At 40.6% G+C, this 17,797-nt stretch overlaps 1 protein-coding gene across 5 annotated transcripts in view; it reads right to left on the reverse strand.

The window, feature by feature from the left end:
* The window catches only part of LOC147302041 (uncharacterized), a 56,812-nt gene that overhangs the window by 19,392 nt on the left and 19,623 nt on the right, over positions 1–17,797 (reverse strand). For 2 of the 5 annotated variants that reach the window (XM_086282613.1, XM_086282612.1), the window contains exons 1-2: positions 13,409–14,053; positions 2,406–2,947 (exon numbers count right to left, since the gene is read on the reverse strand). In XM_086282613.1, the coding sequence (XP_086138739.1) occupies positions 2,406–2,947; positions 13,409–13,832 (966 nt within the window). In that variant the 5' untranslated portion in view covers positions 13,833–14,053. Of the gene's footprint in view, positions 1–2,405; positions 2,948–13,408; positions 14,054–17,797 lie in introns of those variants that run through there. The other 3 variants (XM_086282615.1, XM_086282614.1, XM_086282616.1) reach the window with 2 other exon arrangements.

Raw genomic sequence — 17,797 nt, forward strand, 5'->3', positions numbered from 1 at the left:
AAAAAAAAAACGAAAAAAGAATGTTGTAGTTATGCTAAATGTAAATATTAGACCATGTGATTTTAAAATCTGTGTTTTCCTCAACGAAATAGTGAACTTAGAAAATATACACAAATTGTGAAATTGCACCTCTTTAAAATGCAGCTCAATTAAACTTAGCTCCAAGAATAATTTTCACCGACAGTTCTGAGATAAGCTGCATGTTATTCTTGGATGCGCTTGCAGGGCCGGCTTTAAAATCGCATGACAAAAAAATCATACACATTAAAAAGAACTGTATCACCAACGTAGCCTGGACAAGATTTGCTTGTTAGATGAAGTCATGATCTCATCGTAACAAGAGAGAAGCACCACCTACCGTTCTTTATGCAACTTCAACTGTCGGAGAAAGTTGGAAGTTGTTCCATCTCTGTCTGTGATTCTCTTCTTGCATGTTTTGCATATTGCAGTTCGGTTTTTTGTTGACTACTTCATAGTTTATGTACCTGAAAAAAATAACTCCTTGCAGCATTTTTGAGCGTTTTTTTTTTTTTTTTTTTTAATCTGGTTAATTTGATTGACTGTGCTACAGCTCACGCACACATACGTACGGAGTGTGGTTTGAATAAATGAATCAATGAATTGAATTAATGGTGCACACTTTCTATATAATATGTATGTTAAATTTTATATTTGGGGTGAAATATCAAGTCTTTTCAAGTAAACCGGTTCAAGTCCAATTCAAGTCCCAGGTCATTGGTGTAAAAGTCCAAGTCAAGTCACAAGTCTTAGAACATTTTTTCAAGTCAAGTCTAAAGTCATAAAATTAATGACTCAAGTCTGACTCGAGTCCAAGTCATGTGACTTGAGTCCACACCTCTGATCAGAAGCATGCAAATTTTATGAGCTTTAACTGCAGCCATCTTAATTTCTTCCACAGTTCTCCACTTCAAAGAGAGTCATATGATCACCAGAGTCCCTGTCTCAGAGGTTAAAGGTGGCACTACCTCCTTATTGTTAATGACACAAACCCTGGACGGAGTGCCGCAGGGCGACGTCACAGACAAGAAAGAACAGACTCCCAGATACCTCTGGAGGAGGATTTGTTGCTGTTTTTCATTTTTTCCTGTCAGAACTGTGAAACATCTCTTTAGCATTTCCTCTGCTGGTACCCTGGAGATTATGCGTACAAAACAGGCGTCTCATTCTTTTGCACCACACTGTTGTATAAAACAAAAACTGTTAAAAACTGTTTAAAAGTGATAATTTCTCTTTCCCGTTTTATAGCATTGCTGTAGCTTTATGCTTATTACTGAGATGAGTGCCATCATGTTGGTTTGTCCAATTCTTAATGCGTTAAACTTTCATATTTCCTAAATATTGATAGTGATCAAATCCTCAACACATAAAGAAGAAATCTTTTCTGGCGTCTTTATTTTAGCACATTTATTTGTGTGTTGGAGCAACTGAAAGTATGCTGAATTAGCCATGAGCATTTCCTGTCTGCAGCATATATGTAAATGTACGTGTAACTGTATATGAATTATTTTGAAATCTTAAAAATGCAATTTTTGTCAACCAAGTTCTGCTGAAAGGATCCTTCCAAAAGAATAATGGTCACTGGTGACCTTTGACCTGGCTCATTTTTTAATTTACAACTTGCTCTTCTCAAAAGCTTTGAGGAAATGCAAAAGTCATTTTCCAGGAGTGGATTTTGCAGGGTAAATGGATGACTGTAGGTCAATACTTCCACTCACAGGATCAGGTAAAGTGATCCAGTCCAATCTACAAACAAGATGAGCCGCTGTAGGCAGGCTAAGCCGCAGCTTGGATGAGTCACCCTCTAGTCTTTTATACCCAATGAACAAAATTAATAATCATGCTAAAACTGCATGAGCTACAAAGTAACACATACAGAGACTGTTTTATTGTTATTACTTATTTCTTTTAATCACTAAGCAGCGTTCAGTAAAAACCATGTTAAGAATCTATCAGCTGTGTTTCAAAGCAGACCTGAGTAAGAGCAGCATCAGTTAAAACTTTCAAATACTTGAAATCTTCTTCATGCATTTTTGGACTTCATGTAACCTTTAAAAAATATGATGTTGTCATTATTACTACTCAACCCACTAAGATTTTTGAGACATGTGACCATTAACCATGTGATGTTAACTTGGCTGCCATTTTTGACATGACAGAATCATGGTGACGGTGTGGGATCAGGGGAATAAGGCCCAGTCACACAGGCCCAGGGACCGGTCAGTGAGCATCTAACAACCAAAAGCCAAGACGGAAAGATGAATATTTCTGGACTGGTTGCTGGCAGTCCCAAAGTAAATGATTGCTGAAGTCCCAGTCACAAAGGCCTACAGGTTGGTTATCATCTGGCAATCACCAAGGAACATCAAATCTGTGGATCCACTTACCAGGAACTTGCCATTGTCAGCTCTTCCCGCGTGACCCACAAAGAGTACTGATGCAGGGTCGAGATCCATGGGATCCGGCGAGCGCTCAAACTTCACCACCTGTGGCTCAGAGTCGCAGCCATGGTAGAAGGCCACCTGCTCCTCCATGACTGACAGCGAGAAGCGACTCCAGGTGTCCACCATGCTCGGCACCTCAAAGCTGGCAGCCTCGTACGAAGCCTCAGAGTCGGGCTCGGTGTAGAAAAACTGAACCTTCTGACGGCCAGCCTTCACCGCGCTGAGCTTGACAGCAACATACATGAGCTTCTGGGTGGCATCTGTGATGGAGAAAAGGATGGAGGCGGCAGGAGTGGAGGGCTTGACATGGAAGAGGAGGGAGAAGTGGCGGTAGAAAGGGCTGGGGACATGGACCAGGGCTCGCTGGCCCGGGACCACCGAAGGAGTGAACCGATAGGCAGGCTCCCCATTTGGCCCATAGGTGGTGGTGAACTCTTCTAGTGGAGGTTCTCCAATCAGCTGGAGTAAAGAGATGCCGCTCACTTCTGTGAGAGGGAGGAGACAGGAAGTTAAAACTTAGTGCACACAAATAAAAGAGAAAATTGACTTTCAGTTGCCAACCATTGAAAAAAAATGTTTTCAATGGTTTATATCAGTTGGGTGACATTTATGTTGTTGAGTAACAAGTAAAAATCCTTCATAAGAAGAAAAATGTACATAAAAACTCACAAACCAGCCAGTGTAATTAGTATTACACTCTCATATGTGGGACTGAACCGATAGTACTGATGCAGTATTATCTTTGTGCAGTAGAATTACACGTTGAAGGGTTTATAAGACGTATAGATGTAGCCTCTTGGTCTACAAAGTGAAACCACTGGAAAGTCATTTTAACCTGCATCCTTTGTAAAGGCCAATAAAATGACCTATAGTCATCCCAAGCAGTGTCGTGTTTCAAGACAGCAAGATGGCGAGGGCAAAAAAACCTCAACCTAACGAGCTGTGCTCCTCAAAGCTGCCACTAGCATAGCATGTTTACTGTGTCCATTATAAAAGGCTATTACATAAACATGTAAACATCTGCTGAATCTGATGGAACTAGAGAAAATGTGTATTCCCTGACAGGCTGATAGCAGGTGCTAGGTGAAATTGGTTGCACAGAGGTACATGGTGCTGCACTGAAAAAGTCTTTGCGATTGCTTTGGTTGCTAGCAAACAGCCACAGTTTGCTAGCTTGCATAGATAAGACCAGCTTGTTTGAAAACACTCAGCTACTACTACTACTACTAAGCAGTAGTTAAACTATAAAGACAGAAAAGGAAACCCTTTACTTTCAAAATGAAAGCTTTTCCTTACACTTACTTGACACCGTTTTTCACTAGTTCTTGTTGGTTATTTCCTGAGTGTGTCAGCTTTGGTCTTAAACCAATGTATACAATCAGGTTTTTGGACAATGGCAACTTGTTTTGCAATTTTGCTTCTGTACACCACCACACTAAAGTAAATCAAATAATCAAGATGTGATTCAGATTAAATTCAAGGACTTAAAAAAAGTTATTGTAAAGTTATTCTAGTCATTTTTTACACAGTTGCCCATTTTTAAATGCTAAAAGTGGGCAAACTCAAATACTTGTGGCACGTTAAAGGTGTTTGAATGTTTTCTAACACTGGATTTTACTGGGTGAGGAGGCATAAATTTCACAAGTGCTTTTCACTGCAAGATTCATAGAGTTACGAGTCTGCTGCAAAAGTAGCTGCTAACTGAAGTGACCCTTGAAGATCCCATGTCTGGAACAACAAACCGAAAAGTGCACTGACACTGCAGGTCACATGCTAAAACCACAGATCCCAAATTCAGCAATGAGGGTGATTTAAGAACAAAACTTTCCCAAAAAAAACATGGCTACAAGGCATAGGACACACTCTGAGACTTCAATAGTGGGGCACATTAGTGGAAAAACTGCTTGAGTTTCAATTCCCACAGACTAAAATAGCCCAAAAGGGAAATGAGAAGCAGCAGATTCTCATAAATCAGCCTCACAGGGGAGAAGCAGCATTTTTTTTGACCAGGATAGGGTTTGAGGCTTGCCATTGCACAAGTGCAATCTGTGCATTAAAGGTGTACAGAGGTCATCAGTAGTGGGGGTCTCCCACATTTCTTAGTGATGGGAATTTTATATGTTCACGTGTGGTCAATATTTAATGCCATTTAAGCCACCTTATTTTTCCCTTTGGGGGGTTTGTTTGCCTTCCACCTGCTTATGCTGCTGTCATGGATAGTAACAGGACAACCAGATCATAACTAACTGCTGTCAGCCTGTAAACTCTCTCGACCTGCGCAGCAGCTACAAGAAACCTGGCTCCTCTGGGATTATAGGATTTGATCCAACTGGAGCTTGAGATCGGCAGGGTGGAGGGCTTCTCAGTGAAGGCACCTGCTATTGGTTCTTCTCAAGGCAGCACAGCTGCTGCAGCTGTTGTGTGAGCTAAACCATATAGTGGTATATATTTATGCAGTTTCAGAAAATGACAAACGACAGCATAAATGTGAACTTACAGTTAATCAAAAATGGTAGACTGAAAATGAATTTCTCAAGGGAGGCCCCTACTCTAATTCCATACATGTTCACATCTGGAAGCTGTCTGGTTTTACCACAGTTCTCCCACTAACCCAACTCTACAGCCCAGTAACAGCGAAGTCTCCCATGAGGGAGGCTAATGTCTGCCAGCAAGCCATTAGCACTGTGGTTACAAGACCATTACATAACAATTACGCAAAGTTTTCTAATTTCTTTATCTGGGCTGCAATCTAGTCTCAGGCTTTTAATTTATTTCTGTTTCTTTCCTGTGAGAATGCAGGGAATAAGAAACATGCTTATTTTTAGAGTTTTTCCTGGCAGGATTTTATATTGTTTTACCTCTTCAGACATTGTAAAAAACTTTTAAACATGTTTTGATTTCATAAAGCACAAAATATTATGTATAAAGCAATAGATATATTTAATTACTTATTAAAAAGGGACAGTGCAGTTTGACATAGTTTCAATACTAAGAGCTGAGCTGAGGGAAAGGAGTCTCCATGTGTAAGACATGTTCATTAAATTCTACAGGCATAAATTTGCACTGGAAGAATGTTAAACTTTGTTTTATATGTCATAGCATCAAGAGGATAAAATAACCTGCACAGCATTTATCTCCAGTGTCTTTCTTCCCCAACTTTAGTATTTGTTTTTCCATTTAATAACGGAATAGTTATCATATATGCCCAGAATTATCCTTATTATACACTTTATTAGGTACACCTGATCAACTGCTCACACGACAACATCTCGATGCATTTAGGCATGTAGACATGGTCAAGACTACCTGCTGAAGTTGAAACTGAGCATCAGAATGATGATGCAAGGTGATTTTAAGTGACTCTGTATGTGACACGGTTATTCATTTGAGACTATTTCAGAAACTGCTGATCCACACTGAGTGGCAGTTGTCTGGGTAAAAAATGTGAAGGCAACATTAACCGTTACAACCAAGCAATGCAGAAGAGCATCTCTGAATGCACAACATGTCCAGTCTTGAAGCAGATGGACTACAGCAGCAGAAGACCACTAAGAGCAGGAAACTCAGGCTACAATTCACACTGACTCACCAAAACCAGACAACAGAAGATTGGAAAGTCATTGCCTGTCTGAGTTTTGCAGCAACGTCTAATAGGAGGGTGAGAAGTTGGCTCAAACGATATGAAAGCATGGCTCCATACTGCCTTATATCAACAGTTCAGGCTGCTGTTGGTGTGATAATATGAGGGATATTGCCTTGGCACACTGTGGGCTCCTTAGTACCAGCTGAGCATTGTTTAAACACCACAGCCTACCGGAGTGTTGTTACTGACCATGTCCATCACTTTATGACCACAGTGTACCATCTTCTGAGGATAGCACGCCATGTCACAAAGCTCAGATCATCTCAAACTGGTTTCTTGAACATGGCAATAAGTTCACTGTACTCAAACGGCCTCCACAGTCACCAGATTTTAGTCCAATAGAGCAACTTTCGGAATGTAGTGGAACAGAAGATTTTCCATTGTGGATGTGATCATGTGTCCGTGGCACTTTGACATGCAGCACATGTCCATATGGACCAAAATCTGTGAGGAATGTTTCCAGAACCTTCTTGAATCTATGCCACTTAGCACACCTTAGTGTGTTTAAGGTGTGCTAAGTGAATGGTGTTTGTCATAATATATATAAAACGTAACTTTGAGTTGATCAAAAACATGAAAAAAATGCAGTTTCATTGGATTGGCAAAGAAAAAAACAAAGTTTGATCCAAATGTTGCTACATTTTGATTTGTGCATTTAAGGAAGTGAAACCCCGCCTATTTTATATAAGTTATAATGACAAACAAACAAAGCTAAAACCACAGAAATTTGGCGTGTGCAATGAGCAGAACTGTTGCAAATTGGACAGTAAATTATGTTCATGAAGGAACTCCTCACGTTAAGCTGTTCAAATTGTTTTTTATGCTCTTAAGACATCAGCTCAGATCTCTGCATGGGACACCGTCGAATAATGAAATACTGATTTTTTTTTGTTGAAACCAATCACAGAAAGCTCATTTCTGACCTCCTTTCTTCACGCTAACAGTCCCCATTGTATGCAAGAACAGCCCACATCAGTGTTTCGCGGCCTTAATGACCTCATGTTCTCAGTTACAGGGGATTACTGGGGTGCCATGTGTGTATTTTCTAACATGTAACTCCAGAGAAATCCGACCCCTGCCTGTTTTAGCGTGTGAAGAAAAAGACACAGGCAATGAGAAGAGGCATGGACTGACAGATGGACAGACAGAGGGCGGGAGGGAGGAAATGCACGGCAACTGTCCATGGGAAAATGGACCATGAGGGACTGTTAATGGGACAAAGTGGACGGGCCAGCAGCCCGAACTGACTCAACGCGGCAGTTAAAACATGCAGAAATGTCACAGTGCAACTAATGAACTCCTCCAGAGGGTTAGCAGTGCAGAGACCTTCCCTCATCCTGGAGGGGGAGCATAAGAAGAGTTTATACTATCCTGTAAAATCTGCGCCTAAGCCTGAGTGTTACTGCAGTCAATGTAACCACACTGTGTGCTTAAATTACAAAGTACAACGGGCAAAGTAATGCAAGCATGTGATGGTTAAAGTGGCCTAAAATAGAGAAAAATGTAGGAAACTACACCCTCATTCTTGCTTGACCTGAAATGTCCTTTACTTGCAAAAGCAACTCAATCTGCCTTCAATAACTACACCAAAGCATCTACTGTGTCTGAACAATTTCAGTAATTTCAGTGTTTTGCATGAGGAATATTATGCCATTGTCCTGGTATTCCCAAAGCAGATCTTAATATATCTGCAGCAGAAATCTGCAGGTCTTGATTTGGAGAATTGAGGACGTGGGTAAGAATAAAATCCAGGACTCTTTATCGTAAAACACAACAAACACTTCATTCACACAGCTGGCCTGAGACTCGGGCTGTTAATTGCACTGAGTCTCGTCTGTGGCATCAGTTAACACTTCAAATGGAGCCTGTGACACCTTCACCCAGCCTCTGATCCCCGCTCAGACTCTAATCCACGTCTGAATGAGCCCAGAGCCCAGCGCCAATTAAAGTTGATTGAGGGGGGATCGGTGCAGCTCAGATGACATCAGCTGGATTCTTCTTTTTGTTCACATCTTGCTCCTCGAAGAGGCAGAAGAGCTGAAAAGCTCGGGTTTTTGGCTGCCCTCCAAAACAAATTTGTCTATGTGAAGAATTTGAGAAGTATGAACGGTGACAGGTAGCACTGGTTCATAAATTTAGCCTGCAGCACATGTCGAAATGCATGATTTACTTCATCATCCGTTTTGCTAACAGGACCATATTTCAATGTGTCTAAAGCCCAGTTTTTATATTTTAAGTCTGTGCTAGCTCTCTTACTCTCCAATCTGCTACAGGGTCAAACCTTAACCGTTGCTGTCGTGATACATGTGTTACATGCATGAAGTAGGGCAAAAATTAATTACTCACAGAATGAATGTACTGAAAACTGGATTCAGTAAAAGCACCAAATCTGACTTTTAAAAAGAGGAAAAAGTGCAGAAAAACACTGTGCTGGAAGGCAAAGCTAGGGAATTATTACAAAACAGATATGAAAACTGAGAAAATATAATTTGATAAAGCAAACTGCTCTAATACGTTTTTGAGAGCTTGTTGCTTCTAACAGTTACCTGCAGACTGTTTCCAGTTTCCTTCTCTAACAGGCTCCAACACTCCAAGGTTTTTTTGTTAATATAAAAAAAAAAAAAAAGTTCAAAACATTTTTATGCATTATCTGTCATTTAATGGTTAATTACATGAGGGGAGTCTTTGCCGGGACGATTTTGACCCCCGGGCCTTATGTTTGACACCCTTTCTCTAATGTATTTACTGCCAAGTCATCTGTCAATTTGTTGTATTCTTCAGCTGGTCGCCAACAGCGTGAAAGCAAATAGCAAAGACTGATCTTTCAGGCCACTTAAAAGTTTTTTGCTTTGCTTTTCAGTGATGTTGAAAGCTTAAAGCTTGGGCTGCTGGTGGCACTACTTTTTATTTTTATGGGCTGAAGACAGGCTGACAACCTTGCTTTCACAGTCTGTGTTTTTTTAGGAACTAATAAGGGAACCAATCAGCAGCAAATGAGAAATAATGATAAACAAGCAGCTCACAACCAGCTCATTAAACTGCCGTCTCTTTTTTTTATACCTGAGTCCTAACTGAGCACTAACCATGCAGCAGGAGAACCCAGAGGCCCTCCAGGGTGGGCGTGGCCTCTTGAACCTCAGCATCAGCTGGAAAAACTTTAAACAAATGGAAGTGACTCAGTGTCTGTTTGAGACACTATAAATGACACATAAATGGTCCAAAATGCATTTAAATTGCTTCCAAGTTGAAGACCCAGTATTTCCCCACTCACATAAAAGGCTTTCTTATACTTGTGCCTCATTTTGAATCTCTGCTCATCTTCTAATGGTGTCCCAAACACTCGACTGCATTCCATCAAGTGTGACTGGGTGAAAGGGTGGGTGACTGTCGTGCCCTCTGCCCTCCTGGCAGAGACTGCAAGCCTCCCCGTCTCATCCCATCACAACGCTCTCTTGTTACCGACCGCAAGACCGCCGCCCTTTCACCCAAACCGACCGCACAATCGTCACACTCAATCTCTCGGAGCAGACCATTTTCCCACCCACAGCGGTTATCAAAAATACCTTCCACAAGCTTCTCCCCACTTCCACCGCCACTGCCACCACAGATAGCCTGATTGTTTCCTCTCCATCTGGGAAACTATAAAACGCCATCCATCTGTAAACCTACATAACACACCAGCTGAGTAGAAATGATGACACGATAACTCGAGACAGAAAAGCGTGGCTGGCATGCAGGAGTAGGATGTGATGGGAGGAATAGAATGATTACTGCCTACTGTGAGAAACCAACCTACATCTAAATGTAAAGACAACATCACGACTGAGAGCGTATACTGAGTGTTTTTGATCAAATGTAGGCTCCCTTAACCCTTTTGTCATCCCTTGTGCAGGTGTTTGGAAAATCACAGGCAATAAACAGTTTGACTGACAACCACAGGGACGTGTTATAACCCGTACACCCCGAGCAAAAACAGTGCAAAAGCTTGGCTGCATGCATACACCAAAGTCTCCAAAACGTACTGCAGTGCAGATTCAGGAGTCTGCTGTGGGGTGAAACATAGCTGTGTTGGTGTTTTAAAGCCACAAGTTGTTGTAAAGGTCATTCAAACATTTGCAGTAAGCATTCTCGTGGGAAACACACGATGAAGAAGGTTTTCATGTGGCAGAGGTCAAAGTTTTAATTTAAAAAACCCCAGGAATGTCCAGCCAATGACGTGTGCTGTTAAATTTATTAAGGCATTAAAAGGCTGAACAAGAGCCTCTGATATATTTGTCAGGGTTTCACTGCAAAAGTTTCTAACCTAATGTATATATGATTTCTAGTTTACAGTATAAACATCTAACATGACCAGAATAGATTTAAGTGTCATAAAAAAGATGCAGCTACCATCAAACAACTAGCAGGCATGCTGCTGCTGACTGCTACTGACTCTACACATTAAAAATGCCTCGTTTGCAGGAGACAAGACAACAACATGAACTGCTGCGTGCAGCCTGGCGACAACGGCGTGAACTCAGGTGTTTTATCATGCGTCAGGGGAGAAAGTGACACCACAGCAACTTCAGCAGTTCCAACATCAATGTTTTTGCATGTTTTGACCATTGATTTACAAAAAGTGTGTATTTAACATTAATCAAACCCATCTTCCAAATTGCAAGCTTTTTTCTGACTTTAAAATACAGAGGACCAAAACCGCCTAAATAAAATAATACATTAAAAATTAGAAAATGAAAAATAAAGATAATCATCTATATTTTTAAATTATGTAGGCAACACGTGTCAGCTATATGACAGTGTATACATAACTTATGTGTGTTGGTAGTTTCTCAGTTGATTTTTACCAGTATATTAACCCTTTAAAACTGGTCGGAGCGGGCACGCTCCGTTTTGCGTAACTATTTTTAAATCCCTGTAGAACTGGAACCACGTAAGCTAGCGCAATAATTTTCTTTGCAAACTGCAAAAAAACCTTTGAAACTGGAGGAGTTGTACTTATATCTTATGCCATCAGCTTGTCCTAGGTCACGGTTTCCTTCCACATATAGCTTTGCAAAAATTGCATAAAAAGCACTTGCAGCAACAAAAACATAATATTCCAGAAACATGCTTTGCTGATCTGATCAGCTGTTCATAACACTTCCTATGTTGGAACAGACGTCAGCGCGAACTATTGCATGTCCGCCATTACCTGCCTGAAACCGGAAGTGACGTCATTTTTGCAGAAATGTAGTTTTTTACTTTCGGGGCCTTATAAGCCTACACTGGTGTTTTTAAAAGTCATGTTTGAGTTTATGCTTTTATTTATAGTTTCTGGGATGCTTAGAACTCAAATTGCACTGCTGGAAACAGTTTATTTTGATGCACATGCTGTTTTTTGGCAAATTTGCATTATAATATTTTTTCTTCGTTTTTCGTTTGCAGTATATAAACATTGGTGTATCTCAAAAATAAAGCTATGAAGACACTCAAAATAAATTTCCTGTTGTTGGAAACTTTTTTGTGCAACTTTTTTGTGTTTACAGTTTTGAGAGACAAGCCATCTTAAATTTTGCTAACTAGAAATATATGTGAAAAAAAAGAAAAAAAAAGAAAAAAGATTTTCAATTTTTTTGTAGTTTACTGCACTTTTTTGCAATTTGTGTAGTTATTATGCACTTAATGCATACATATTATTAAAGTTTGGGCTATAATGGTTGTATTGATGTATAGCAACTTGAAATGCTCCCAAAAATGGCACTACCGCATGTAAAAATGTAAAGATAACTCTGGTGGACTTGGTTCTATGGTAGGTCTTAAAGGGTTAATAATTAATTATTACAATTTACATTTAGATATGTTTTGGGGTGTTTTTGGATAAATATAAAATATACCAAAAACATTAGCATCTCACATACCAAACTTGATTACCTAACCGCCAAATAGTTGATCATATGATAAAACTTTTTTTTGGTACTCTGGGTCCTCTGTATAACAGAATTTCGATATTTATTACAGTGAATATGATGCCTTCATTCATTTTTGATATACTGCTGATCAAATGGAACTGCACTTAAAGTTTACTTTGATAAGAATCTGGATGTAAGAAAGTTGACTAAAGCCCTTTGTGACCTCAGAAAGAGGCGTGTGAAGACTGTGAAGCCTGAACTGAACCCTGCTTGAGCCTGTGAGCTACATAGTTGCTACTTACTACACCTGATCTTCTAAAACAAACTGATGTTGCATTATGGGTAATGTAGGCACAAGAATATAACAGATTTTTATTTTTTTAAAAGATGATGAATGCTCTTGTGCATTAATTGTGACAATATCCAAAACAGAATACTTTATTAACTATACTTCAGTAATTTGATCCCAGATTTTTTCAAAAGTGATGATGATTGTTTCTAAAACTTGTGAATTTACAGCCTTAGATTATAATAATTCATATATTTGGGGTTCTGGATTAAAAAAAAAGACATTTAATAATTTTATCCTGTGATTTGGAAAATTGAAATTTCTTACAAGCAACAAAATAATAAAAAAATTATCATTAGCCGGAGCCCCAGTAAATGTGAGGGTCATTATCTTCCTCTAATAAAACAAACCCACCAGTGGTTTCATGGTAGGAGGTCAAATATATGTGAAACTGTAATGTATAGCACCTGTAGTCACATGAGCCAGAGTACTTTATGGGCTCTATATGATCAAATTAAAGTGGTAAAAACATGCATCACGTTTAAAGCGAATCATGTGATGGGCAAAGACAATGATGCAGCTGGACACCAAAACAAACACACATAGACGCTCCGGATTCAAAATGTATCGTCACACAGGATACATTCTAACCCGCCGCGGTTACCTTTCCAGTTACTAACTGACATGCACACCGGACGCCCGGGCTCATGAGCTCTTTCAGGCAGGAGGTCACACTCCACTGGGAGACGCCCGTTTTCCAGGAACGCCCAGCAGCTGTCTTGCAGTGTGTGGCAGAAGCTGCGGCAGGGCAGGTTAGAGACGGGGGATGGACACCTGGGAGTCAGGAGGAGGCAGAGGAATAGCTCTGCGCTGTGGTGACATTCTGCTTTTGTGAGCCAAGCCCACTCCTGTAGGACCGCCCCCGCCTCCTCCACTGAGGTGTGGTTGAAAAAGTTGGGCAACGAGAAAAGGCGTGGCTGTCTGCAAACGGGCCAATCAGAGGGCGCGGGGAGACAGGGTGGGCCATTCAATTTAGAAACGCCACCTCTAATTGTCACGTCTGACTCAAATCCATCCCCTTCCCCACCCCCAGACCCTTCCTCCACCCTCTCCCCCAAGAACCTGCCTGGCTTCATCGTCACGTCAGACTTCTCCGTCTTCTCCGTCAGGCCAGCACTAACAGTCCAGGTGGTCGTGGTCGCATCCCACGCCTCGACAAACTTACGGATGCCTGTGGCCACGTTGATGATTTCTTCCCCGACCCCGGACAAGTTGTCATCCTCCTCTTCTTCCTCCATCTTTGCACCAGCGGCAGTCTTAGTAGAACCTTCCTCCTCCATCATTACACTGCTGGTAGTAGTAGTAGTAGCACCTTCCTCCACCTGCTTTGTACTGGTGATCATTGCTACAGTGTGAGTGGTTAAAGTGGTAGCATCAAACGTAACCGCTTCTGTCTTTGTTTCTTCATCCGTGGTTCTCCAGAACCAGGCCTCCAAGCTCCCGGAGCAGAGGATGAGGAGCAGCGCTGCAGTCTGGAGCCTCCTCCACATGGTGCTGGCTGTTGCAACAGCGCTGATTCCTCAAAGCACCACCTGTTAGCCAGACGGGCAGCAGTTAAATCGAGGCTGATCAAGGGCCACTGAGCAACCAGTGAATGAAAGCAGAGGCATAAAAACTACTCTGGGACCCTCCCCACTGAGCTCCCAGTGCAAACTCCTCCAAAAAAAAAAAAAAAAAAAGGCCTCAAACTAAAACTCCTCCCCTGCGTGACTCCTGTGGGTCTCCTTAGAAAGCATACAGGCATGCTTTTTACCACATAGGCACACCCGGCCTAGACAGATGAGTCCTCTGCAGAAATATGGAGTTTTCATAAACGCACTGCAGATCATAAAGAAAAGGTTTAGTTCATACTCTAAAGGAAAAGCTCATTTTATTGGTGAGCAGGACTGAATAAAAGTAAATAAGTAAATTAACCAAAGAAAATATTAAATATTACTTTATAGGCAACAATTATTTAACCACAATTTAATAAAGCATAATGACAGGTTACGTTAATAAACTTAAGCAGAGATCCTACTAATTCTATTTTTAAATTTTTAGAAGGACGAGGCTCGCTGTTTCATGCTGCTTCGAGTCTTTACGCAAAACTACACTAACTGGTTGCAGGCTTTATGTTGGTTTTTTACCACATAGGCACAAGAATGGTAACTCTAAGCAGCTGCAGAAAACTAAACTGTGTCTTCAGAGCAAACAAATGACTCCTAAAGTCATTTCCAGCAGCCGAGATGCCAAAAATCCTTTCAAAATATGTACGACTCTTGAAAAAAAGCTGGGTCACTGTGCAATTATTTCCAAATCTCTTTAAGCTATATTTCATTCACAATAGTACACAGAAAACATGAAATATTTACAGTGGACAAAAAGTGAGTGGTACTAAAAAGAAACCATTGCAGGAACATTGTGCAGCTAATTGGGTTACTTAGCAACAGCTCAGATGATTGGGTACATCACTCTCCAAAACCTGTGTTTAAAATCGGTTATCAACGCTCAGTTCAAAAGCCTGAATCTCTGAAGGTGTGGAGGAGGATCAGTGCCTGTGGGATTGGCAGTTTGAACACCTGGGCGCCATCAATGCTTAAAGATATATACAGGGAGTGCAGAATTATTAGGCAAGTTGTATTTTTGAGGAATAATTTTATTATTGAACAACAACCATGTTTTCAATGAACCCAAAAAACTCATTAATATCAAAGCTGAATGTTTTTGGAAGTAGTTTTTAGTTTTAGCTATTTTAGGGGGATATCTGTGTGTGCAGGTGACTATTACTGTGCATAATTATTAGGCAACTTAACAAAAAACAAATATATACCCATTTCAATTATTTATTTTTACCAGTGAAACCAATATAACATCTCCACATTCACAAATATACATTTCTGACCTTCAAAAACAAAACAAAAACAAATCAGCGACCAATATAGCCACCTTTCTTTGCAAGGACACTCAAAAGCCTGCCATCCATGGATTCTGTCAGTGTTTTGATCTGTTCACCATCAACATTGCGTGCAGCAGCAACCACAGCCTCCCAGACACTGTTCAGAGAGGTGTACTGTTTTCCCTCCTTGTAAATCTCACATTTGATGATGGACCACAGGTTCTCAATGGGGTTCAGATCAGGTGAACAAGGAGGCCATGTCATTAGTTTTTCTTCTTTTATACCCTTTCTTGCCAGCCACGCTGTGGAGTACTTGGACGCGTGTGATGGAGCATTGTCCTGCATGAAAATCATGTTTTTCTTGAAGGATGCAGACTTCTTCCTGTACCACTGCTTGAAGAAGGTGTCTTCCAGAAACTGGCAGTAGGACTGGGAGTTGAGCTTGACTCCATCCTCAACCCGAAAAGGCCCCACAAGCTCATCTTTGATGATACCAGCCCAAACCAGTACTCCACCTCCACCTTGCTGGCGTCTGAGTCAGACTGGAGCTCTCTGCCCTTTACCAATCCAGCCACGGGCCCATCCATCTGGCCCATCAAGACTCACTCTCATTTCATCAGTCCATAAAACCTTAGAAAAATCAGTCTTGAGATATTTCTTGGCCCAGTCTGGACGTTTCAGCTTGTGTGTCTTGTTCAGTGGTGGTCGTCTTTCAGCCTTTCTTACCTTGGCCATGTCTCTGAGTATTGCACACCTTGTGCTTTTGGGCACTCCAGTGATGTTGCAGCTCTGAAATATGGCCAAACTGGTGGCAAGTGGCATCTTGGCAGCTGCACGCTTGACTTTTCTCAGTTCATGGGCAGTTATTTTGCGCCTTGGTTTTTCCACACGCTTCTTGCGACCCTGTTGACTATTTTGAATGACACGCTTGATTGTTCGATGATCACGCTTCAGAAGCTTTGCAATTTTGAGACTGCTGCATCCCTCTGCAAGATATCTCACTATTTTTGACTTTTCTGAGCCTGTCAAGTCCTTCTTTTGACCCATTTTGCCAAAGGAAAGGACGTTGCCTAATAATTATGCACACCTGATATAGGGTGTTGATGTCATTAGACCACACCCCTTCTCATTACAGAGATGCACATCACCTAATATGCTTAATTGGTAGTAGGCTTTCGAGCCTATACAGCTTGGAGTAAGACAACATGCATGAAGAGGATGATGTGGACAAAATACTCATTTGCCTAATAATTCTGCACTCCCTGTACAGGTTTTAGAGCAGCATATGGTCCCATTCAGACAACGTCTTTTTAAGGGAAAGTCTCACATATTCCGGCTATACAGTGCTAAACTGCATACTACATCTGTTACAGCAGCACAGATTAAGAGTCCAGGTGCAGACCAGTCAGGCATCTGTACCCATTCGGAGCATCATGAGAGGAAAAATATGACACCATTCCTCTTCCAAAAGTCCGTCGGCTCTTCTCCTTCAGCTCCTTGACGTTTACAGACTGTTGTTAAAAGATGGCAGTATGCTACTGAGGGGTAAACAAGGCCCAACCTTTTTCAGATGTGTTGTTTTCATCGAATACAATATGAACAAATATTTTCATTTAACCCTTTCACGCATAGTGGTCACTACAGTGGACAGCTATTCAAAGTCTGTTTTCTTGTATTTGTGTCAGTGCTGATGGTATACTTGCACATAAACCACTACATTGGACAGTGATGTGTCCACTCCATACCCTGCCACCCACTGGTTGTTTAATGCTACTATAGATGTATGATGTGTTTTATTGAAATTATTGTTATTTAACCCTGTCATGCATGAATTATGACAACCTCAATCAGGATTTTTTCTTAAGTATTTTTATTCATCTTTTCATGCCTAAAGATGTCATAATTCATACATGAAAGGGTTAAATAGTAAAATGTCTTAATATATTTTCTATACTCTAGTGTTAATACAATTTCGATTTATGAGATTTGCAAGTCACTGTATTCTGATTTTATTTACATTTTCGCTTTTTGAGTCCCAACGTTTTTGGAACTGCGCTTGTACATAACTCAACAGTTATCATTACAGAAACTTTTGCTTCAATCTTAAAAAATATGTTTTTGTTACAGAGAAGCTTAAGTTAAGATATAAAAATAACAGGCCAAAATTATGTTTTGTGAATATCTTTAATCTGTTCATATTTGTCCTTTTTTAATTGTTTATGACAGCATATCTGGTGACACTACAGATGTGCAGATATCCTCATGTTAAAGTGATAATGACAGTTGACAGTGTTTTGTTTCCTTGGGTTTTGAAATTTTTAAAATAAACAAGTGAATCAATAATTGAAGACGAGATGGCAGTGTTAGCTCATAAGTTTGAGCATTAAACTTCACAATCACACAAAAATACACTTTTTTTTCTAGCTTCTGCACATTTCAGTCCCTCTCATGGCAAAGCAAAAGTAATCTGCTCAAGTTTGTGGACACAAATCATTTCATTTTATTGTTACAGTCAGCACAGCTCTGAGAAATGACCCCTTTCAGTTGAAGTATATTTTATGTCAGCAACACAGTTTATCT

The sequence above is a fragment of the Aulonocara sp. 'chitande type north' Nkhata Bay genome, linkage group LG23, assembly GCF_057382095.1.
Source record: "Aulonocara sp. 'chitande type north' Nkhata Bay isolate Kocher_YH1m ecotype deep benthic linkage group LG23, A_spYH_male_GT1.1, whole genome shotgun sequence".
In the NCBI taxonomy this organism is placed as follows: Eukaryota; Metazoa; Chordata; class Actinopteri; order Cichliformes; family Cichlidae; genus Aulonocara; species Aulonocara sp. 'chitande type north' Nkhata Bay.